Consider the following 26551-nt stretch of genomic DNA (forward strand, 5'->3'; position numbering starts at 1 on the left):
GTGACATAAGTTGAATAAGCATCTGATTTGGAAATAGGATTGCGGAACAATTCTAAATTCTATGTACTGTTCTCCTGCATTTGAAAAATTAAAAATACCCAAGCCAGTCATTTAGTAAATAAGATAAGTGAACGTGTCCAGTTCATTGTAAGTACTCAATCCATACTCTACTAAAAGCTATAATAGCGACTGATTTCCAGATATACCTCCTTTTAAGTTATAGAATTATAAGTTTTATCTCTTTTCCAGCATGCAGCACCAGCCATCATTCTACCCTTCTAATATTTTTAAAAATCCTACCTGAGTAATACAGCCCAGGATTGTTTTAGTCCACTAGCTCTTAAAATAAAACACTATGTGAACATGTGGTTTTACACTGTTTTATCTTTAGTGGGTCCACCAATCATTTGCAGATTTATTTTCCTCTTCATGCTATCTTTAAATCCCTCTTATTCTCCACAGTAAACTGAGGTCTTGTGTTTGTTTGCTGGACTATGTAATCCCTGATGAAACATAAATTTCCCTTTATACAGCCCATACATTTATTTTTAGTCTTAGAAATAGTTTCTAGAGTCTAGGAACACTTTGGAAAAAGAATCCATACAAAAGACATTAAGCGGTCAGAAAGGAGCAAAGTAGTAACCTCTTCCGTTGTTCTTACTGCCATTCTACTTCACCCATACTCAAAATATTAGGCCTTGCACCCAAAATTTACTGTATTTACTATGTGCCAGGTACTATGTTCATAAGAGTCCAAATCTGCGTAACCAGTGTAACAGCAGTCATCCGTGCTCTTAACTCTACTACACATGTCCATTAACTCTCTGGAATCTTGTTTTATATGTTTCCCACTTGTGAGGCTCATCATCATCCCACATTAAACCATTCCAAATAAGATAGAATTTTTTCTTACTAATAGAAATATCTCAGCTACACAGAAGCTAGCATTTTAAAAAATTTAATTTAAGGACTACTGTCTCATTCTTAACACCTTTCCTCCTCAATAAGTTCCCAGAATGTTCCAAGTTTTGTCTTTTGGTTCTTTATCTCTTCCTTTCAGAAGCGATGCTCTGCTCATTGGCTTGCTCAAGGACATTGCTGACACCTTTGCTGGTATAAAACTTAGTATCTGTGGGCTACAGAGGTAAGAGGTAAGTTGCTTGTCTTGCATTCAGCCAACTCCAGTTGTGGAGTCTTTGATACCACATATGCTCACCTTGAACACCACCAGGGGTCACTGCTGAGCAGAGTCAGGAACAGCTCCTGAACTCTTCTGGCTCAAGCTCCCCAACACCACCCCATACTCCCCTCCCCAAAATTTAAACAATGACATCTAAGACTGAGTAATAACATTCTAGTTTGTTATGAACCAACTACTAAAGTATGGTTTGGGGGGATCATGTTGGGGATCAAACCCAGGGCCTTAAAGTGTTCTACATTTTATAAACTTTCATAATGTCTGCCACAACCTCATATTGATTTTGCAAATTAAGATAAAAAAAAAGCTCAAAGATGATCTTGACATCACAAACTTCAGGAGCCCTTCCTCGGTGAAAGTTAAGATGTAAACCCTGACCAATCTCAGTACCGTTATCAACAAACCAGTATTCCTTTTATTGCTTTTAATTTTATTTGGTTACATGCCGTGTTGCTCAGGGGTGACTTCTGGCTCTGCACCCAGGAGTCACTCCTGGGAGGGCTCAGGAGACCATATGGGATGTCAGATAGCAAACCAAGGTCAGCCGCCTACAAGGCAAAACCCCTAGTCACTGTAAAATGGCACTGGCCCCCATTATTGCTTTCTTAGCTTGCATCTGTCCCTTTCCAATTAGGAAGCCACGACATGGAATATTATGGTTACCTCTCTGATGTAGTGGTCACTGTGCAAAGGTTCACAAAGGAGAGTAAGTCTTTGTCTTGGAACTGGAATATATTCCTTGAGGGCAAGTTAGTCTGATGAAGGAATCAGTTTAGGTTACAGGAATAGATTGTTCAGATTACATCCAGTCTCTGCCAAACACTAACCCAAAAGATCTTGAGTAAGTCACTTGATATTTCTCTAGTCTTTATGTCCATAAAATTATAATCATACTAGGCTTCCCATTGAACTATGAAGGATTGAATAAGAGCCAAATAATGCTTAAAGCAGTGCTTAGTATGTCGACAAGTACAAACTTCATTATTATAAATTGCAAGGGACTGGGATATTCTATACAGAGGAAGGACCATACACAAAAGCAAAGAAGAAAGTATATTGAATGTCTGGGAGAGCAGGTACAGACAAATCAGGTTCTAAAAGATAAAAGGTAAGAATTTACCAGCATAGCTATATTAGAGGGTTAAGACAATCCAAGAGAAAGTTCAGTGAGATAGTTGTACTATCACAACAGTAGAACACAGATCAACACTCTATTGTAGTACCAACACTCTACAGCTCTCAATTGTGCCTTTGGTAAATCACTTTCTCTCTGTATACAACTCTTTTACTGGTTCTTCATAAAATAAAGAGTGACTTGGGTAACTGCTCAAAGCTTTTAGTCTAATTTTCATTTTTCATGTAATTTTGCTGATTATGTCTAAGAAGGTAGGATACATATTTAGGAAGGGTTATATAGACTCTGGATGGACCAGTTGGAATAAGGAGAGAACAGAGATAAGGAACAGAGGTCTCTAGAAATGTAGTGATCCTCTCAGATTATATATAAAGGAATTGAAAGCTGAAAAAGCAGAAACATGGTGAACTTTCCTATTGGAAAGGTTAAATACATAAGCGAACAAGAGTATAAAGATTGGAGGCAGGGGTGGTGATGGACCACACCGGATTTACTGAGGGTTTACTCCTGATTCTGTTGAGGGACTATGTCTGATGATACGCAGAGGACCATATATATAACCAGGGATTGAACCAAGGTCCACTGCAAACAAGGCAAATTCATTATCTGTTGTACAATCTCTCTAATCCCAGGCTATAAAAATTGTGAAAGTAGATCAATATTAGTAAAAAGAGAAATTAGTTCCCTCCCCTCCAAAAAAAAAAGTGTTTTACCAAAAGCCAATTTATTCCAACACTTTTTTTTTTAAATTTTATTGAATCACCATGAGATAGTTACAGCCTTCATGTTTAGGTTACAACCACACAATCATCAAACACTCATCCCTTCCTTGGTTTGGAGTATGAGAATTTGGATATAATGCCTCACTGAAAAATTTATAAAGCTACAAAGCAAGTTATCTGATGATGAGGTAACTTTACCGATGGGTTCCATTTGTTAACTCATAGTTGTAGATTAAAGATTGACCATATTCAGTGACACTGGAAAGAGTGAATAAAGGAAAAGCTTGTAGAAATGATGAAAATTCAACTAAGAAAAGCTTTTGCAAGCCAATCAGGCACTGGCTACAAACCATACACTATAGGAATTTAGGCTGAGGAGAAAAAGAACTCTGAATATGAAATTCTATTCCCCTAAGCCACTGATCTAAAACCAGGATCACATCATTCAAATGCCACTGACATCTCTAAATCTTAGGAGATCAGAGATTGCTTGGACATCCTTGGCCAGCATTTGTCTGCGCCAGGAGCACATATTATCCTCCCGATATATACCAGGAGGGAAGAACAATTTTTTCTTCATATGATTTATGTGCATATGGCAAATATAGCATATAGCAAATGATCTAGCTGTCAATCTTTATAAATACCAGAGTTAATATATGTTTGTCCTTCTAATACTGAAAGTTCAGAATTTAAGTTCAAACAAAGAATAAAATGTCTGGACCAGAAATTAAAATGCTAAATACTGTAAACAAATAAAATTACAACTAGAGAGCTCAAATGGCTGAGCACATACTTTGAATTCAGGAGTCCTAGACTTGATTTCCCTCAACAGTATGATCTCCTGAGTGCTGCCACGTGTAATCCCAGCATCCTCCAGCATATAGCTGAAGGTAGTGAACACCAAGAATGTTGATGCTGGAGAGAGCTCAAAAGTGCATACTGTGCATCCAATAAGCCCAGTTAAATTCCCAGCACGGTCTGGTCTCTAGAGCTGAGCCCTGAGCAGAGCCCACTCTCAACTCCAGCACAGAACTGGAAGTGGCCCCAAAGCACCATCAAGTATGTTCCCCAAAATCAAACAAAAAATAATAAGTTGTTAAAAAAAATATTCAGATTGTGCTGGAGCAATAGTACAGTGGGTAGGACACTTGCCTTGAACTTGGTTCACATGGGTTCAATCCTCAACACCATATATGGTGTCCAGAGCTCACCAGGAATGATCCCTGAGTACAGAGCCAGGAGCAAGTCCTGAGTACTTCCAGGAGTGATGAAAAACAACCCAAAACACACAAAAAGAATACTCCAATTATCAAATCATTGTTCATCCAAAGTCAGAAAAAAATAAGTAGTATCTATGCTTCAAAAGAAAAGATGCATTTAGAAATGCTTAGATATCAGCTAAAAATGAAATGACTCCAAAATTCCATTTTGATGTACTGGTCACTGTCACTGTCACTGTCTTCCCATTGTTCATCAATTTGCTCAAGTGGGCCCAGTAACATTGTGAGACCTGTTACTGTGTTTGGCATATCAAATACGTCACGAGGAGCTTGCCAGGCTTTGCCATGCGGGCAAGACACTCTAGGTACCTTGCCAGGCTCTCTGAGAAGAGCAGAAAAATCGAACTCGGGTTGGCCATGTCAACTGCATGCAAGGCAAATGCTCTACCTGCTGGTCTATCGCTCCAGCCTGATATACTAGTAAATCATCTAAACCACAGTTTATGTTTTTTTTTAAGCGAAATTTATACAAAACCATCCATCTAAAGTACGAAATTTTATCTTTGGAAATATGTTGTATAATCTCTCATCATGCTAAACTCTAAAGAGTTGCATAACAGCACACATAGCCGACTTAAAATATGAGTCTACCACAGAACCAAAAGTCTTGTCTTAGCTTTAATTCTATTCTACTGATTTGCAGACTGAATTTGAAAAAACAGAATAATTTCACTCTTGCAAGGCTATGCTGATTGGCAACCTGCCTTAAGCATTTTGAGGGAAAAATAATAATTACCAATGGATATATAAAGATTAAAAGAGATTGTAAGAAGCCACAAAGTCACATTTAATTAATTCATCAAATGAAGGAAAAAGCATGGCAAATGAAGAGTATAATAAGGCACAGAAGGAGTAACTGATTTGCATGGTTTCAATATGTGGATTCTTCCTTATATTAACACAGTCATTAAAAGGTACAGCCTAGCCCTTCTCTGGATACTAGTTTTTAAAGTTTGATCCATCATCTCCTCAGCTACTAGATCCTTTCTTTAGGTAGGTAAGGCTTACTATTTAAAACAAGTCTTGCAACATTTTTTAGAAACAAAGCAAAATGTTCTGTAAATAGATGAACCATTATGCTGAGTAAACACGCCAGAATGATTTCAAATGAAAACCATGGGGACGAGGTAGGGCAGTACAAAGTGTGCAAGGAGATTTCTTTTTTAATGACAGCACAGTTATAAATCATTTGCCTTCGTGACATGAGAATCACAGCAAGCAAACAAACTTTGGGTTTGCAGACATAGTTCACATTACCCCCTAATGCAAGTACAACATAGCGAGAGACTGCAGAGAAATGATGGAAGAAATTACTTTGAGGACAGGGCAAATACGCAGTGTCAACCAACTTTCTTTCTCTCAAATAAACTCTAGCAAGATCACATGCCTGCAAAGCAAATTCCTCTTGTTCTATAGAACCTCCTCTAGTCCAGGCATTTCTGAATTCTTCAAAAGGACTAACCTGAAGAAATATCATTATAGAATTTAAAAGAGAGAGAGAGAGAGAGAGAGAGAGAGAGAGAGAGAGAGAGAGAGAGAGAGAGAGAGAGAAAGAGAGAGAGAGAAAGAGAGAGAAACTTAAAAGCTAAAAAAGAGCCTCCAAATTTATCTAATTTAGTAGCTCTTATCATATTTTGGTGGGGAGGGGTGGGAATCACAGACTTTTCTGGGAAGCAGATGAGCTGTAGCTCTTCTCAGAAACGCGCATAAGGCACACATAAACACAATTTGGAGTTCCATTTAGAAGGGTTTGAAGTTAGTGAATCCTAGATTCAGAACTATTGATCATGTCCTTGGTCCTCATTTTTAAAACCAGAAACTGAATCCCAGGAAGGTTCAGGGATTATTTATCCAAGGTCACACAGCCTGCTCCTAACAGCGCCAGTCTTCAAACAACCCTCGATATATGTATTCCTGACTTGAATTGGGATGCTTTATCCCACATTGATACAATCAAGTTACTCATGTTTGAATTTGTGAAATGAATATTGGGCTAAGAAGATAAATATTTAGCTTCATTTTCGAACAAGCAAAAACATAATTAATAAGCACCAGAGATTAAGCTGTCCTGCTACCTCTGTGCAGTTTCTAAAAGCCCCCTCTATAAGCTGAAATTAGTATTTCTGCTAAAGGCTACTGATAGCCATACTCTTAAGAAACACCTTGAGAGACTGTGATTGGATAACATTCAAATAATGAGCCATGGATGTTGTTTAAAAGCAGTGTCTTTCAAGCATTTTTTTCCCTTAACCTTTATTCTGTTTTCAAGCCTAATCTTCTTTGGAAACCCAGATACATAAACAAAAGTCAAACAGCTGGTTGGACTTTAGGAGCTAGTTTGAAAAAAATTCAGAGTTCTAGGAGATAAAGCACATGACATGGGGCTAGGAGCTGGGCTTCACTGTTCTTAGGACTTAAATTCCTTATTTATAAAATAGTTTGTCTAGATTGTCTCTTAATTCCCTTCCAACTGAGACTTTGTTCTTGACGCTGTTTCACTAACTTACTTAATTCTTATAATCACATTATGAAATTAGGTACTATTAGTCAATAGCTTATAAAGGAACTTCATCCCAGAGACATTATGAAGACAGTAAATTGTAAATAGATTCATATATAGAGATGCACATTCATACGAATATATATTTAATATGTGACACAAAATTAAAAAGAACGTAATATTTAGAAAGGGAGTTAATTATCAATGTCAAAGAGCTGGATTTAAACTCAGGTCTGAAGATCCCCAAATCCAATCTTTTTACCAAACTGGCAACACAGGCTGGGTTTCGTGTTATACCATGAAATCTTTAAATGGCACTTATTCGTGTGTTGCTATTACGGTGTTAGTGATACACAAGTATTAATTTACACAGATGGTTTGTCTCTGAAACTGGAAATACACCCACATCAGGGATTATTTTCTAATTTTCTACTTCCTACTCTGAAAAACAATCTGAGAACTATGCAGGACTTTATTCAGTTAGAAGTGATTGTCTGGATAATTAAAAAAAATTTTTTTTAGTAAGCCCCAAAACACATACTAATTTTATTAGATCAACTTTTGAAATTTCAAAGTTCCTCCAGGTCAGCTGCTGGAAGAGGGGAGAAAAATAAAACTGCTTCGATGATTTCACATTTGTCCTTGGGGTGAAGAATTATAGTTTAGTGTCAATATTAATAAGTATCCCTTTCCAGGAACTTCTTTCACATTAATGCTTCTGGCCATCTCTCATATCAATTGACAGGTAAAAAATGGAAAATAAGCAGATGGTTAGAGATACCGGAATATCCTTATAAGATTTAGTTCTACCCCCTTTAACATTGTAGTTTGAAATTCCACAGGAAGTTGTGCTCACTGAGTAGAATTTCTAAGCAGCAGATAGATCTCACTAGTAATGTTTTCTTTAATACCATGTTATTTTGATATGCTTTACAAGTGTTATGTTCTTTCAGTGAAGATGATTTGCCCCATCATACTGAGACATACTGAGGCATACTCCATAGGGCTGCTATCCCCTGGTCCCTCAGCAAGACGATGCCCTAACATTCAAACTCTAATATTCATGTCTCAAAGAATACAAAAGAAAACCACCTAAAAGCCAGGAAATGTGTACAAAGAGTCAAGATGAACAAAACCCATCCTATTCAACATGCTATTATCTCTACAAATATACATATCTTTCATTTTATTTATAGACAGTCTTCATTTCTTTCCTGTTATCATGTCACCTCCATTCTCTAGCCAATACTCAGATGACTTGTGTCACTTACACAGATGCTTCTCAAACTGATACTGAGATCACAGGATATAGCTGTCAATGAGCCTGTCAGTGTCTCCCGAGACTAAGAAAGATGGTCAGAAAACACTCTGATGGTGCACTCGCCCTTGCCCTCTGTGGTCTGCACTGCTAAGAGAAACCGCATGAAACTGGCTGTGAGCACAGGCACCAGTGTAAACAGCTTTTGCTGAGTGAAGAGTTGCAACCTGGCTAATGCAGGTGCTGAGTCTGTTCAACAACAAATCACTCCCCTAACTGTGGCAGAAAATATCCAACAACTTTCGGAATGGGCAGAACAACCATCTCCTAACTCTGTCTTAGGCCCCTTAGAACAGAATCCGGAAGCATGGGGGGTGGGAGGTGAGACATGCTGAGGAAGCGCCTAGAAAGACCCTAGAAAGCGCCTAGAAAAATCTCAAGCAGTCACCATACATATGTGCTCTGGGTCAGTCTCACCAGTAAATTCACCAGGATCTCACATGCCTCTCTATTGCTGTCCAGAAATAGGATGTAGAGAAATACTAATGATTTCCTTGTTTGAAAAACAGACATAATACACTGATTGAAGACATGATAAAGCAAACATCATTTTTATCAAAAAGTACAAGAGAGCCTTGGGAATATAGTTTAGGGGTGAGTTTGCATACTTGGTATGCGGGAGGCCCTGAATCCCATCATCATATCTTACCTCCCCCAGCACTGCTGGGGTGATCTTGGAAGCCCCCAATATCACTGGGTCTGAGCTATTCAGGATTGGATTTCAGTCGCACAGTATTCCAACACCCATCCCTCCTCCAGTGTACATTTCCCAGTACCAGGGTCCCCAGGTCCTCTCCCACCGTCACTCCCCCCACCCTCTACCCCCTGCCTGCCTCTATTGCAGTTTCTCTCTCTCTCTCTCTCTCTCTCTCTCTCCTCTTTTGGGCATTGTGGACTTACCAATTTTTTGACGTCTTTCACATCATCAGTCACGAGGTTCTCACAGATCCCTTTAGTTTTGACAAGAAGATTAAATAGGAGCAGTTGAAGATAAATGCAAGTGATAATCCAAGTCTAAATGAAAACAGAAAATTGTTGGTGATCAGTTCCAATCTGTAAACAAAAAATTCACACCATAGGCCTAGTACGGAAAAGGTGATTGACCATTATTGTTTTCAAGTTTCTTACTTGCCAAAACCTAAGCAAGAGCTAAGCATTCAAACTATGCTGGCTGATCCATGTTTTTTTTGTTGTTGTTGTTTTTCTATTTTAATTCTCCGTTCAACTGTAGTTCTGATTTTTCACTTCAATGACATTATTGTTAATTCTGGTCAAAAGATGTCTACAGTCAATTTCCTAAGGGTAATTAGAAGTGAACTTGTAGCAACACGTAGAGTATTTATCACAGAGACTGTTTTCTAAAACCTAGAAAATGCGTACAAGTCATACCTCAAGGCACAAAAAGAAAGTTTCTCTACTTTAACCGTGGGCTTTCTGCAAGTGGTAGCATAACCCTCAGCAATGCTTTAACCCACAGCCCTTGAGAGTATCCCACCAAGTGAAGAGGAAGGAGGTTTTAAGACCTAAGAGAGAATGTAAACTAATTTGTGAAACATCAAAAGAATCAATACTTTGAGTCAGAGCTTTCTAGCCATTTAATAAGGAAAGCTATTTCCTTCGCCAAAGGGAAGACATTCCTTTCGGAACCCTAGCTGAAGTCATGCCATATATCCATGCAAACACACACACACACACACACACACCACACACACACACACACACACATCTTTTTTCAAATATGACACATTAAATCATCCATTAATTACTTTCATACGACTGAATTCTATTATGTTATATTTTAGATTTTAAAGAAATGTCTTAGTTTTTGTTGTTGTTGTTGTTGTTTTATAAGCCTTAATATATAAAAAAAAATTTCCCAACTGCAGAAACAGTTCAAAGGGTTTGTGTGCATGCTTGTAGGACAGAAGCCTGGGTTCTATCCCTGGGGCCAGCATGTTCCCAGAGGACCCTAGAGCTATATATAGGAAACAGTCCCAAGCACAAATGTAGCACAAAAATGAAAAAAAAAAAAACATCAAAGTAACAAAACCAAATCCTTCAATACACCTTTGCTGGATTCAAAAATAGTCTATGCTTACAATTCAATATGGATTGACTGAGCACATTTTCTGAGGCAGGGACCGAGCCAATCACTAAAGAAACAAAGATGATGAAGTTGCCCTTGAAACTCAGGAGCCGGCCCATCAATAATACCCAGACCCTTGATAAATGCTTTGGGAGCACAAAGGAGGAAGCAACATATTGATGAACCTTAAACACAGAAATTGTGGCAGGAAGAGAGTGTGCCAAGGAAAAAACAGAAAAAAACGTGACTTCAGCTAGATTTTGGATGACAGGAAAGAGTTGGCTGGAACAAAACAGCAACAAATATTTCAGGAAAAATAAACATCAGGAGCAAAGTTGTGGAAATGCGAAGATAATCTTCACAAATGTGAAGTGGATGAGATTTCTTTTATGGGCTAACATTTGTGGATATTACATTAAATCTCATCTGCATGACTAGAAAGCCATCTTATTTTTGTAAATAGCCATGTATTGAAAACACTGACTTACGGGCTAAACCAACAGTATAGTAGGTAAGGCATTTGTCCTGTATTATGGCCTACTTGGGTTCAATACCTGGCATACCAAATGGTCGTCCCCTGAGCTCGCGAGAGCTAGAAGTAAGCCCTAAACACTGTCCTATGTGCACCCATCTCCCCAAAAATGTGTTATTATTTTTGTTGATTATTTATTTCTATTTCGGGGCTATACCCAGCTATGCTCAGACTTATTTCTGGATCTGTGCTCAGTGATCATTCCTGGAGGTGCTCAGAGAACCATGTGGGATGCTGGGGATTGAACCTGGGTTGGCTAGGTATGAGGCAAGCACCCTATCCACTATACTATTGCTCAAGGCCCTATATTATTATGTTTAATTCATATTTGGAAGTTGAATTGATATTAAACTTGATCAAATGATAATTATAATTTGGTGCAATTTGTTAAGGCTATAATGCAACCCACAGAGATATAGCACATTTAAAATTAAACACCTTTAAACTGTTTTACTATTGTGATCTTTTAACTGTGATCCTGCTTAATTTTATTTAGAGTACTTTTAGCACGGTGGAGTCAGATTCTTCATAGCACCAAAATAAAGTACTTAGTATTTTGAGGGCTCTTATTTTGAACAATCCCATCATATAAAACATCCACTAATAGAAATCCTCCTCCGGGTATAAAAAACATGATTTGTTAAACCCAAATTTACTTTCACATTATAACTGCAAAGACCTAAGCCCTCTTGAAATAAATTTCTTCATTGATTTGACTTAGGAAGTTTTCCTAACTCTTTTGTAAGCAGACAATCTCACTAACAAACATTTTCATGTTCTAGGATTTATGAAATATCGTGAAAGGAGTTCTGTTACTTTTCTTAATCATATCTTATGTATACTAATGAAGAAACTTAAACAAATGTTTGTTCACTCGTGTGTCAACAAAACTTTATTGAGCAGTACCTGAAGCAATACCAGTGTCTTAGCATATCTGCCTTGCCAGCACCTGGTCATGAGTTCACACGCCCAGTGTTGCCACATGCACTGAGCTCAATCAAAGCAGTTCTGATGCTTGAACTTGGTGACTCTGATGTCTGTCATTCCCAATATCACAAGTGATTTCCAGCAGTACCACAGCCTGTAAGCACCACAAACAGGTGTGTGAGTCCTGGCAAGCACCTCAACTAAAAAGATGTAAGTGCCAAAGCCAGGAAGTGTAACCTTTGGCCCTGCAAGCACCAAAACTATGATTATTATGCTTCCATAAAGAATATGATCACCATGGGTCTGAGTGATAGTACAGCTGATAGGGTGCCTGCTTTGCACACAGCTAACCCAGGTTGGATCCCTGGCACCCCACTTAGTCCCCTGAACTCTTTAGGAGTAAGTTCTGAGTGCAGATCCAGAAGTAACTCTTGAGCCTCACCAGGTGTGGGCCACAAACCTAAAAAAAAGGAACAAAGGAAAGAAGGATGAGAGAGAGAGAGAAGGAAGGAAGGAAGGAAGGATGAAAAGAGGGCAGTACCCAGTGAGTATGTGTGTGCAAGCACTACAATAAAAGGAATTCAAACCTTGGTGAGCACTGCAAGCATGTGAGCACTGTAATAGAATATGCGGAATGCAGTAAGCACCACAACTGTGGCATGCAGTTAGCACCACAACCAGGTTTATGTGCCATGCTGGGTCATCAGAACAACATAAAAATAAAGGGAAATAGGGCAGAGGAGGAATAAAAGAAAAGCCATTGAGCTGCTGCTATGTGCCAAGCATTGTCCTAGATGTTAGGAATATGCCGGATTTTTCAAAGGCACAGATCCCTGCTCTTGTGAGTTTGATGTTCTTTCAAACGAGCAAAAGTAGATGCTCACCTACAAACAAAAGTGCCTTGATTCTATATTCTTTTCAAATGTGTGAACATGGAAAAAAAAATGAGATGGAGGTAGGGGGACTCTACTGTCTACTCTGATCTAAGAATAGCAGTGATATTTTTCAGGTGGACAGTTACATTCAGGAGGCATCAGAGTTTTTACTGAGAACTGAGGCAGTTTTTACTGAGAACTGAGGCAGTGTTGAGCTTGGGGCAGGAAAACAAAGAACATGCACTTTAGCAGGACGGCAGGAATCTGAAAGAGCCAAACCCAAGCAGTCTCCACTTAGTATGTGTGGCAATGAGGATATTATGTTGGTTGATGGTTTTGGACCACTTCCTTGGTTCTCTAAATCTGTGAACTGGTTCTATAGCAACTTCAGGCACTGATAAGCTTCCATTCATCGCTAACAAAGTCACCTCCCACTAGTTAGTTGTCCCAATATTAAAGCGTATCCAGGTCAAAGTTCTGCAACCTAATAACTTTAGCAGGAGAATCCTGCTAAATTCTTTATTCTGGGTCATAGTAATTTTAGCAAGATAATCCTGATAAATTCTATATTCTATTCTAGAATTTAGAATCCTGCTAAATTCTGTTCTGCTAAATTGCATTTTCTTCAAAATAGCAGGATTCTCCTGCAAAAGTATGTTATTGTAAGTTCTTTGACTTTCAATTGCAAAGAGGGTTACAGAGAGGCTCAAGTTTGGAGATTGGACCACAGAACTGGGTCTAATACCCTTTCTTTACTGTAGGATGTGGGAATGGATGCAGCTTTAGGTTACTACATGGTGTTGGATGCAGTCTCATTAAGAAAGCAGTCACTTCAGCAAACAAAAAATAGAGCTAAGGCAGTGATCCAAGCAGATGCTTGTAAAAAGCATACTGCAGACAGCAAAGCTGGTGCAAAGTCCCCATGTTCATTTAGGAATCTGTTTGATTTAAAAGAATAGTAAAAGTAGCTCAGGGGTACTAGAAGATAATGACATGTGATTGAAAATGGAGAGACTGGTTCATATGAAATTTTGCTTTGTTTGTTTGGGACCCACCCAGTGTGCCCAGCTCTTACTCCTGCCTCTCCACTGGCAGGGCTCAAAGGACCGTAAGGGGTGTCAGGGATCAAACCTGTGTCTGCTTCATGAAAGGTAAGCATCATACCTACTGTATGATCACTCTTGTCCTTCATGTAGGTTTTGTACTTTTATGCTCTGGATTTTTGACTTTCACTCTAATAAGCTATAAATATGTTTATATCCCTCCTTCTAGGATTCTAAGCAGAGGTGGAATATAAGCATAATTTAAAAACAGCTTTAAAAGATTCCATGCAAGACAAGGGTTGTGTCATACATGCTTTACATGTGTGAGCCATTGTGTTTGATTCTCAGAACCACATATGTAAGACAATTGGGCAGTTTCTCACAGAACTACTAGCACCCATACTATGCGCTCCTTGATGTTTACCCAAAGCAATTGCAGACATGTTGATACAAAAGCTTTCATTCTGATTTTGAGTGCAGCCTATTCCTAGCTGCCAAAACTAGAAAATCTTTGGCAGGTGAATGGTTAGACTCTAGTAGACCCGGAAAGTGCTAATATTCCTCAAAACTAAAAAGAAATGAGCTATCAAACTATAAAATGTTATGAAAGAATTTCCACAACATACTAAGTGAAAGAAGGATATCCAAAGAATTGTACAAAACAATGAGAGTGAATCCTAATATAAATGATGCACTTTGGGTGATTAAGATGCACTAATGTGAATTTATCAACGTTTACCAAATATTCCATTATGGTGAGGATGATAATATGGGATGTTATATATGTTTATGTAGGATAAGGAGATCTCTTGGACATTTCTGTGGCTTACTCTCAATTTTACAGTAAAACATTTTTTGAGTCTTTTAAATTAATTTTTAAAAAATCTCATTGTGGTGAGAACAGATTTTAGTGTATATGAAGGTGGTGCAAACTGATCTGTTTAGAATTATTACTATAATCCAAGTAAGAAAGGTTGTAATAATGCATTGATTAGCAGTGGTTAGATTCTGGATGTCTCCTGGAAGCAGAATCAATAGGGTTTTCCATTAGTTTCCCATTAGTTGGAGTCTGATTTGAAAAAAAGTGAAGATGACTCCCAGGATGTTGGTTTAAGAAACGAAAAGGATGGTTGCATCAGCTGACAGAGGCAAGGCTAAGGGCAGATCAGGAGTTAAGTTCTGGGTACGTTAAATTAGCAATGTTTTCAAGATACTGTCAGGATATTTGAATCTGGATTTAGGAAAGCAGTTCGAGCTGAATTTGTGATGACAGCCTTTGATATATAAATGGAATTTGAACAAAGGAGTGAATTGGACCACCAAGGGAGTGAGTACAAATAAATAAAAGAACAGAAGTTTGGGTCCTATGGTGCTCTAACCTTCAGTAGTCTGGCAAAAGATCTAAAATTCACAAAGGAGCCTGAGAGAGAAGTCAAAGGAATAAAAGGAAGCCAAGTGGATTTTTTATGTTTATTTGTTTTTAAAGCACCTTATGAGGAAGGTCAAGCTATGTCAGATGTCAGTAATAAGTCAAGATAAGGACTGAGCATTGGCCACTGGATTTAGCAAGAAGGGGGTAAGTAGGAAGGCTAGTGGTGATTATCAAGAGGTGTTTTTTTTTGTTTTGTTTTGTTTTGTTTTGTTGTAAGTAAAAGTTTTGTTTTGTTGTAAGTAAAAGTAAAAAGTAAAGTTGTAATGAAAGCAGATATGAAAGCCAAATGAGAGTGGGCTTAAAGAGGAGAGCATGAAGAAAGATTAATTAGAAACACTGAGTATAAAGAGCTCTTTAAAAGAGTTAGCCTTCAAAGAGGAGCAAATAAACATATTTAAAAAAATGGTGATAGTTGCCAAGGAACTAGAAGGGTGAGAGAGGTCTATTTGTAAGAAGGTAGAAATTTAAGGATGTTCCTACTGGATGGGAAAGATCCAGTAGGATGGGGCAAAAAAATCAGTGATGAGTCGAGAAAGAAAGCTGGTTATTTTTATTTTTATTACTTTAACTTTTTTTTAAAAAATTAGTAATGTGGTTTATGAAACTTATGATGGTAAGGTTACATACAGGACACATTCCAGTACCACACCCTCTACTAGAGTGTTCACTTCCCTCTACCATGTTCCACCCCCCTCCCCCACCCCCCATGCCCTCACCCTTCCATGGTAAGCTTCCTATGGAAGAACAATTCTGTTTTGTTTTGTGTTTTTATTGTTGTTTGGGGACCACAACTGGCATTGCTCAGGGCTTACTCATGGCTCAGTGTTCAGGGATCACTCCAGGCAGGCTTGGGGGGACCACAAGGGGTTCTGGGGATCAAACTTGGGTCAGCTGCATGCAAAGCAAGTGCCCTTCCTGCTGTACTATATATATATATATATATCTCCAGTTCCTGAAGAGCAATTCTTAGGAAATGCCTTGTTAGCCATATCCCAGAGAAGACAAGCAGGGGTGAGATCTACCTCTTAGTAAAGCATCTTGACATTAAAGATGAGAATGTCTAGCTCACAGAGTGGCAGTCCAGGCGTCTGAGCATGTGATGGCAAAGGCTTGTGTTTTTAAACAAGATAATGACTCACAGACACATTAAGCATTCACCACCTTCCAGGCATTCTGTCTGTCTCATCACAAACAAAACTCAGTTTTCATCTGTTCTCATTTCAAGAGGAGGAAGAAATTAAGAAACAGAGAGATTCGAGATCTTCCCCTCCCCGCCCCCCTTTTGTTAGATTCAGTGATTTTCCCAGCGATGAGACCAGGATTAATAGCTCAGGGCTGTCCAGTTCTAAATCCTTCCCATGTCACCACCCAGCACTATCTAAGATTGTGAAAAAGCTGATAGAGAATGGGTGAAAGCTTCTTTAAATTTTCAGTGATCAATTCTCAAAAACAAAGCATATTAGAAGCCAATCTGTCCCACCTTCCATGTCACAACTGACTATTCTAAACTTTTCTGATTATCATGATTTTTAACATTCGTTCTTTGATGGCTTCTTAAAACCCACTACTACAAGCTACATGATATCAGCAAAGCAATTTCACCTGGGCAGCCGATATTTACAAACATCTCCAAAGAGAGAATTTTACTTATTTTATAGGAATCTATTTGATAAGAGCCAAAATCAAATCCATCAAGCAAATAGCACTATGGGTAGGGCGTTTGCCTTGCACACGGCTGACCCCACTTTAATTCCTCCGTCCCTCTCAGAAAGCCCGGCAAGCTACTGAGATTATCACATCAGCACAGCAGAGTTTGGTAAGCTCCCTGTGGCATATTCGATATGCCAAAAACAGTAACAAGTCTCACAATGAAGACGTTACTGCTCGAGCAAATTGATGAACAACGGGATAATAGTGCTACAGTGCTATTGTTCTCTTATTAAATTATTATTTTTATTAAATTTAATTATTATTAAGGTTTATTAAATTTAATATAAATTCTCTATTCCTTCAAACGTGCTCAAGTCATTAAAGCAACTCACTGTAACTGAACTTTGTTTATACTTTGCTCCTGGTAAGGAATCTGCCTTTTGCAAAATTTAGCAGTTGGCTCTGGCATCACTAAGCAGTAGGATGGTGGGTGAGCAGCCCCAACCCCCATCAGCATTTCTGTGAGAGGGTTGAATGTAGAGAGTACTTCTTTATATGGAAAAGTAGGTTCTCAGTGTGAATGATTCTCTACAGAAATATTTCTAATTTTCTAGTATACATACAATCCCTGATCTCGTAAACAGTGGGCAGATATATTAAACTTTGCTTTTCTTTGAGGATTCAGGTTCATCAAATAAAAGGGGAGACAATGTGAAGTAAGCCAGACATGGAAAGACAAATATTCCATGATCTCACCTCTGTGGGGAATCTAAAAAATACATAAGTGAAACTCATAGGAACATAGAAGTATAGACTGGTAGTTAGCAGAGTCTGAAGGGAAAGGAGAGATAACATATCCCCATTTGGGACTTCTGAATTAAAGGGTACAAACATTCACTTGTATAATTAGGATTTTTTTTGAGACTTACTGTACAGAATAGTGTGTAAAACAGTAAACTAAATTGTATGCTTTAAATTATCTAAGAATATGCTTGTGTTCCCATTCTATGCTAATCCCAACACTGGGGTAACATCGTGAAATGAAATGTTAGTTTGAAGATGGTGATCGCCTTAATACATGTATATCAAAGTATCAGGTTGGTAAATAAAATCACCTGGTTTATATGAGAAATAAGAATAAAAATGAAACCTTAACATATACAAAGTTTGGCAATTGTAGCTCTCTAAATCTGAAATGGAATCTCATTATATAAAACATCTTATATATTTGTGACTGATAACTCCAAACTCCTGTACTTGCTAGAATGAATCGTTTTATTTTATTATTTTTTTAATACTTTTCTCAGTTTGACTGTTTCTTCCTGTCAGGTCATTCCTTGTCATTTAGTTTTACCACTAACATGCTGAATTCTAGCAAAGACAAACATGGCCTACTAGGTACTTATGGGCAGGCGCTAGGAGAATAATGCCCCCCACAAAGATAACAACCTTCCAAATACATGGAACTCATGACTACATCACCTTCTAGGGCAAAAATGAACTTTGCCTCCATGGTGAAGGATCTTGAAATGAAGAGATTGTCCAGGATTCTCTGAACCCAATCTGATGATAGGGGTCTTAGCAAAAAGAAACCTTTGTCAGATCTGGTCAGAGTTCTTGGGAAGTGCTTGGCTTGACACAGCAGGCAGCGAAGGAGCAAGGGGCCAGCAGTGAAGAGACAGAGACAGGCCTATTTTCGAGCACTGGGAAAGGAGTGCAATTCCAATAGCATTTTTTGCTTTTAGCTCAAGCCACCTATTGGATTTCTGAATCACTGAGACTGGAATGAATGTGAATTATCTTAAGGCATGAAATTTGTGGCAGTTGGGCATAGCAGCAATAGAATAATAAATCGGAGCTCAAGAAAGTTACTTTCAGAAGGAATTGTTAAATAGACTGTACACCGTTTCAACGGGGCAGCTTCCCTGATAAGGAAAATAAACTGCCCAAAATGAGCGTCCTGGGCCTCAACCCCCATTGAAGCTGAAGCAACAACTTTTTCTGTTGTACTTGCTCATGCTTCTTTCTGTGCAGGAGTCTGTTTGAACAAACATTTCGGAGAGCATGACAGGAAAAGTCACACTTGTGCACATATACCCATACTGCCCCTCCCATGGTTTGAAAAATGGCATGAAAAGGTGGACAAAATATGGCCAGAAACCCTGGTCAAATCCCATGTGACCTCAAACTAGCCAGCTACAACCCTGAAGATCTGCAAGCCAGTCTATAAAATGAGAAAATGTATCATGTAGGTGTGCTTTTCAAGTTATTTCACAGTTCACACAACTGCATTGAGTTCTAAGCTTGATCAGTTAATAGGCGATGAACTCCCAATTACGTGACACGTTCTATATGTCAACAAGATATTTATCCTTATTTTCTGTCTCTTCCTCTTTCTCTAACATCAGGAAACCCCAACACGAGTTAAAGGGTGCCCTGTGTCGGGGGTGTACAGGATCACAACCCCAAAGGAGATAGAATGCAGAAGCAGGCTGTCCCTGGCTCTGTGACTCCTGCTACAAAATGTATCATTTCAGTCTGATAATCATCCCAAAGGATCCTTAAACATTCTCTGCTTCTGTATATGACATTTTTCTCTGGCTACTTTGTTTTAGCATAGTACAAATTTTCTCTCTAGGTCACGCTCATTGTGTGATAACCTCCCATTCCCGATAACCTTGCACTGCACAGACACATTAAACTAATCTTATTGTCAACAGTTTCTAGATTTTTTTATTTAGAGGCATGCGTCAATGTGTCCCCCCTACATACTGCCCAGCACACATAAAATTTCAATAACCCTTTCATTGCTGAAAGTTTCCTTCAGATCATTTACTATTCGAAAGGCAAATGAGAAAACTCTATACGTGGCTAAATTTAATCTGGACAACAAAAACGGTTCTGGTTGAGAGTCAGGATTTAAAGTCATAGCTGTGAATGTCAACAGGTCTTCACTGTGTGTGTGCTTTAACAGTGGGCAGACATAGTGAAAAATTACTCAGAAGGAGGAGTAAAGAGTTTTAGAAAGACTATGAAGGCGCTGTAAGCAGTTTCAGGCAATCAAGGCCGTGAACACTGAGGGCAATGATTTTACCCCATCTCAACTTTGTGGAGAATCCATCTCCACACACCTCGGGGAAATATTAATCTGGGGTCTGTTATTCCTGAACATAAGATAAGTACTTCCCTCAAAGTCAAAAGCCACATATCAGAAAAAGAAGCTGCAAACTCCCCAGGAAGCAAACAACTGACTTGACGTAACATGGGTCACAACATAGAAGTCAGGTTTCAAACATGATCCCCTTTCCTCCCATTGAAATGAATGTCACATGGCCCCAGTCACTGGGAGAGAGAGGGAGAGAGAGGAAGAGAGAGAGAGAGAGAGAGAGAGAGAGAGAGAGAGAGAGAGAGATGTTATTCCAAAATGATTCCAGTCACCTCAAACTAATATATATAATATATATAATATACATATATATATATATCAAAGTCCTCTTGAATGCGAGAGGAAATATTCAAATGTGTTTTGCCAGAGATTGCATCATCTTCTCACAGTCTCAATGGTAGCAGAGTGTCTGTCTGTTTAGCTCACTTTCTTGATGCAGAGACCTACAAAGTGAGAGGACGACTACACTGCACAAAACAACAGCTGCAGCCAAAAATCAACATTCATCTTTTCTTTAATCTCAAATGCCAGCAAGTAAGGCAGGCAATTCCCCTGTAGCCCAAATGTGCTTTGGAAAAGAGCCAGCTAGCTCAGCGTCCCAGAGCCAGGAAAGCATGCTACCAAGACACAGGTATCAAAATTAGTCGTGATTTCAGGTCTTCTAAGGCCCTAGGAACCAGATCCTTCAACAAAAAAATTTTAAGGCAAATCAACAGATTTTTATTTTGTGACTAACCAACTAATTCAAAGGGGACTCCTTGCTTCAGAGTTTTTGCTGCTGACCAAATATGTCAGCAAACGTAAACTACCTAACCAACTGACAAATACTTAAATTCATCTCTAGTGACTGTCCAGCCATCTCAGAGAGGCAAAAAAAGCACTTAGCAGATTTCTCTGCCTTTCAAACTTGACTGTTATCAGTAAAGCAGATGTTAATAAGGATTACTCAGAACAGCTTGAATTCCAATCTGGGGCATTCAAATCTTGTAGACATAGTCTTCTATCTTTCTCTTGTAAAGTGAAATTAAAATATTTTTTAAAACAGGGTAAACATGTCCTCTCACCAAAAGTGAACATCCTCGAAAATAATTACCCAATATAAACTGGCAGACAAGTGATTTTCTACAAAAGGAGAATTTAATTATTACAGGGTATATGATCCATGGAGAGGAAAAAGGGAAAAAGAGAGAAGGGGAAATCACCTGAAGATAGTCCTTACCCTAAATTTATAAATGCTGTTAAAAGGGAAATGACTCATAGATATTCCTACTAAAGACTATACATAGGATAAGAGTTCTGCAGGTATTATTTCATATATAATCTTCCCATTCACCAGGTGGATATTATTACTGTTTTACAGATGAGTAAAACACCATTCAATGTGACTAAGTCACATTGTTTACGGTCATATTCTGCCATATCCCTGGAACAAGTTAAACTCAGACATACAATAAAAAATTCTCATATAGCTAATAATGAATACTGTCACTGTCACCATCCTCCTGTTGTTCATCGATTTACTCGAGCGGGCCCAGTAACGACTCCATTGTGACACTTGTTACTGTGTTTGGCATATGGAATATGTCACGAGAAGCTTGCCAGGCTTTGCTGTGCGGGCGAGATACTTTTGGTAGCTTGCCAGGCTCTGGAGAGGGGTGGAGGAATTGAACCTGAGTCGGCTGGGTCAGTCGCATGCAAGGCAAATGCCATACCCACTCCAGCCCAATAATGAATACACTTATTTCAAATAAATGCATTCATTCATTAGCTATCTGAGGCTTCAAGTGGTAGAACACATGTTTTGCATATGTGAAAAGGCCTCAGTTCAATCCTTGGCATCACATGACATCCCCAGAACTCCCAAGTGTGACCCCCACAACTAATAAAAAAATAAAGCAGCAAATACAATGAAATAGACTAAAATGCTGTGGAAAGCACGCATCTAGGCCCCTTGAACTGCATCAGGTTTCTAATTGAAACCACAATGTCAAGTTATTACTGGGCTGGGCAAACAAGTAGTGCAGGTAAATTAAGTTACACTTCCCTAAGGCTTAAAAGAAATCACCTAGCTAGAGGGAAGGGAGAGACTCCAAAGCCAAAGTGATAAATGGGTTATTCTCTTAAGAATAAAACTGCAGTTTTTTTTTTTAAAAAAAAGAACTTTCAAACCTCTCACAAATGATACCAATGCATTAAATAAACATGTTTGGGATACCTAGTAAAAATAAATCATGGAAGGGGTTGGAAAGAGCAAGCTTTGGGGAATGCAGGAACTTAAAAGAATGGAGAAGTTTAGGAGGGTAAAACTGGACTCAGGAGGGGAGAAGTAAGCTTGAAGAAAAAAAAAGACTTTAGCTACTAGGATGTCATATTCTTCAAAGATGAGGAGGTAACCAGATGAGAAGGAACTGGTGGAAGACCCAACAATAACAGGAACAACGACCCACAAAAGCAAGAACAGCAAAGCACTTGCATAGAGCTGTGTTCAAGACCAGACTGAAAAAAGGCATGTCTCAAGGAATAAGCAATTTAGGCTACAGAGATATGGAGAGGGGCTCTAGCAACTTTGCTAGCTGATTTGGGTTTTACCTTGAAGGCTTTCTAGAAGCTCCTGAGGGCTTTAAGCAGAATATCAAATCTGATTTATGTATGACAGGATTATCAGGTTTCAGGATGAAGGACAGATTAAGAGGTAGGGTGTGGGACAAGAGGTCAGTGAACAGGTCCCCGAAGGCACCTAGAAGAGAAGAGGACTTCAACCAGGGGTGGTGGTGACAAGAACAGAAAGAACAAGTTCAAGATGATCCAGAGGAGAATGAAAGTCACAGAATGGGCAGAGTAAAAGGGAAGTTACATGTGATACCATTGGCTGAGCCAGAATAAGGATGGCAGATAGCAGCTGGAGATCAGAAGTGATCATTCATACCCTGGAGAATGCAATCAGAGGAGGAGAAAACGCCGTCTATGGGGGACTATAGCATGCTCAAAGGGTTGCAGCACATCACTGCATGTAGGAGCTCTGGGTTTCATTCCTGGTAACACATGTCCACATGGCACCAGATGGGAGCAAACCCCAAGCTCCAGGTCAGAAGTATCCCCTGAGCACTACTGGGAATGATCCAACGAGAAAGAGAGGGAGAGTTGGGGGGTGGGGGGATGGGGGTAAGAGAGAAAGAGATACAGGAGAAGAGAATGAGGGATATTGTGGTGAATGGGGGGAAAATACAAATATATGATCAATATGACAAGTACTGAAAGATGTCAAACCTGAAAGTTGATGAAGAGTACCTACACTGAACTGATCAGGATGAGGACACTTTCCATGGAGCGACAACTCAAAATCCATCACAGAGGACGAAACAAAAGGGCAAAGGTGTGTGAAGGAACTTCAAGATATTTAAGAGTCACTGTTATTTATGATATTTATAGCATGACACAATAAACATTTGAGACAGCAGTACAGATTATTTCACTAGAAACAAAGGTAATATGCAGGGCACTAACTATTTATAGACATAGGTCTTTAGTGGTTATATATAGAAGCAGAAAGAAGGAATTCCCCAAACTATATAATCTACTATTTTAGGGAACTGCTAGTGGATGACTAACTGTAATCAATGTTGTGTTACATAACAAACTACTTTAGAAAACGGGTGGGTGCTAATTCAATGTTGAACCTAGATTTAAATCTGTTGCCAGTTCTTTTTGCTTTCTTTTCAAAGAAGCCAAAGAAAAAGGTTGTCAAGAATCACCAAAGTATAGAGACATAGCAAAAAAGAAAGAAAGAAAATCATGATGTTTTGGTAATCCATTCACCTCACTTCTCCAAGATGTCCAAAGTACTGGTTCTTCTGGATGGTACTATTTGCCCTCTGACAAAATTGTTCTGAAATTGAACCATCAAGCTATGTAATCTGAAGGTTGCAGCTTTCTCCCAAAGAGCTGCAAAAACCCGAAACATAATTTATGGTCTTCCAGTTATGTGACTCACTTCTGAGAGTGATCTCACATTAATCAAAAGCTCAGGCACGTCGACAAAATCTATAAAATCTTTGGAACTTTAAACAATTGAGATGGAAAGTGAGCGCAAGTTCCAGTGGCACCCGATCCTTGTGCCAAATCGGGACTCAATGCCTGAACTTCCTAGAACTCCCTTTGTTTTTTCCTTTCCTTAACTTTGTAATTAAATGTGCTCAGATGTCTTGTCAGATCAGTTACTGGGAGTCTGACAAGTTTGGTCTCACTGGGCCTTTTAGATTTTTGTTGTTTCCCCTCTGCCTTTTTTTTTCCCCTTTTTTTATATAGAGCTTAATCTGAGGAAGCAGCACAGAAAATTTCAAAACCCCAATCCCCCCTCCTACCTATTTTTAACTCCATTGAAATAAACAATCTGTATTCTCTGCATTGACTGCTTCCATTGACGCTATTGAACGTCAAAACCATTGGGGTTAAAGGCAGAAGCTCAAAGAACACTCCCAATCCTGCTCATTTTCTCCATCCCATCAAATGACAAGCCTCATTTGCAAAGGTCACAGTAAAAGCTTTCCTGATTATGCAATGTGTGCTGGGTACACCAACCACCTTTGCTTGAACTGAACCAACTGTTGAAATGTAGTCCCTTGCACTGAACGTGCTCCAGCGGAAACAAGACTATTTACTTAGGATGCAGATTCCTGGGTGTCCTGTGCAATCTAGATGTCTGGGGTGGAAGGGGGGAGTCCCAGGCACGCGTCCTTTTGATAAGCCATGGCTGTGACCCTCAGGTGCCTTCTAAGGTCTGAGACACAGTACTTTAGTCAGTGCTAGCTCTGCATAGGTACTGTATCATTAGGGAAAACCACTGTATCCCTAGTGGGCACTGTATCATCAGGGAAAACCAGCATGTCTAAAAAGGTCACATCAGGCTCAAGGGCTCCATATTATTAGATGCTCCCAATTTAGAGTAAGTTGGGGAGTAAAAAGGAAAGTTAAATGCAGTGAGGACACTGTGAACTACCTCTTCCAATTATTTTTCCAGAGTCTCCTCTCCTAGCAGTCTTCTTAACTGGGGTAGCTAGAAAATAAGGGGGAAAAAAAATAAAATCACCTCCTCTATTTCTCAAAACTCCTTTGCAATTAGATACAGTTGCAAGAAGGCACAACTCTGTAAGATTTGATATGAGAAGGAAATCCTTGAGCTGAGAAGAAGGATGAGCATGCATTTTTCTAACGTGGGTGGCAGTGAGGATTTGAGCACCCACAGTGTATAGATAGCATTTGCTGCCCCAGCTTTCTGGTTTCTAGGTGATCAGATGGTCTGGAAGTCTAACTGCCCTTCCCATGACGTTTACACACCATCAGTCATATTTCCTGCACAAGCTAGCTAGCCAGGGTTTCATGGTGTGCAAGTTAAAAGGTAGACAATACTAGATGAAAAGAAGTCAAGCTACAAGGCATTGAACTATCTTAGATGTTAGTCTAAACCTTCCTTTGTCCTTTTTCATCCAGAAGTATTTTCAAATTGGAATTATAAAATCATTTAAAAAACATATATATATATATATATATATATATTTTTTTTTAATAAGGGCAGTGTTTGGGAATCCAGGAAAAGGTTCATATAATTCATTCTATCCCCTGAAGCCTGGTATATGACAGTCTTTGGCATACAACATAGCAATATTCAATGCAAAGTCACTGTTTATGAGCACAATGCTTAGAAGAACACCAACATCAAGAAAGATGGGAGTTCAAATCTTGGTTCTGTCACTTACATGTAATAACTTTGAACAAGTTCAGAAACTCCCTGATTCGCCCATGGAAACAGCACTGTTTGAGAGCTTGGAAAAGGTTAAATAAGACAATGTTATATAAAGTTCTGGGAGAACTGGCACAGAAAAGACCATGACATGATAGTAAATGCCATAGTTATTATTTTATTATTAATCCTAATCCTTTAAATGTTGGGTGCAGAATGAAAGAATACATTAACAGGAATGTCACAATCCAGCTTATGTTCAGCCTCCCCTTAGAGATCATCAGAGAAAGGTGGGGGGGGTAGAAAGAAAAAGAGAGAGAGAGACAGAGAGAGAAAGAAAGAGAGAGAGAGAGGGAGAGAGGGAGGAGAGAGGGAGGCAGAGGGAGAGGGAGAGGGAGAGAGAGAGAAACTGCTTGCAAAACTTCCCCCTTGGGCTTGGAAAGGGATCAGTACTACCCAGGCAGCCAGACTCATCTATTTCTGGTGCAAAATTGTTTGAGGAATGGGTGAATGTTAACCTAAAAAAGATTTTTTTTCTTGAAACATTTTTTGGAAGGAGCCCACAAAATGCTAAGGTTTATTCCTGGCTCTGTGCTCAGGGATCACTTCTGGAGGACCCAGGAGGCCATTAAAGGAGGGAACCACAGGCAAAACCATACAGCCTTACCTGTTCTGCTGTCTCTCTGGTCCCAAGCAGAGTTACAAAAGTCAACTTTAGCTTCCATAATATCCAACATGGCTTTAGAAAACAAGAGTGTTTACTCATGCACAGCTAAGCAGTTGGTATAACTGGAGAAATAGCAGGAACTGTTTTTGAAATTAGGTTGTTCACTTACCACCTTAGTGGTTTTGGAAACTCATTCCCTCTTTCTGGGCTTTAGTTCCCTGATCTATAAACAGAACATAATAATAGAACCTACCTCAGGCATGCAGAGAACAGAAAGAGT

At 39.0% G+C, this 26551-nt stretch overlaps 1 protein-coding gene across 3 annotated transcripts in view; it reads right to left on the reverse strand.

Moving 5' to 3' along the window:
* Positions 1–26551, reverse strand: part of KITLG (KIT ligand) — a 167482-nt gene that overhangs the window by 121173 nt on the left and 19758 nt on the right. For all 3 annotated transcript variants that reach the window (XR_008792650.1, XM_056116201.1, XM_056116189.1), the window contains exon 2: positions 9057–9170. Coding sequence is in view for 2 of the 3 variants with exons in the window: in XM_056116201.1 (XP_055972176.1) it covers positions 9057–9170 (114 nt within the window). In the remaining variant the exon portion in view is untranslated. The remainder of the gene's footprint in view (positions 1–9056; positions 9171–26551) is intronic.

This window comes from Sorex fumeus, unplaced genomic scaffold (assembly GCF_029834395.1).
Source record: "Sorex fumeus unplaced genomic scaffold, SorFum_2.1 ptg000003l, whole genome shotgun sequence".
Lineage (NCBI taxonomy): Eukaryota > Metazoa > Chordata > Mammalia > Eulipotyphla > Soricidae > Sorex > Sorex fumeus.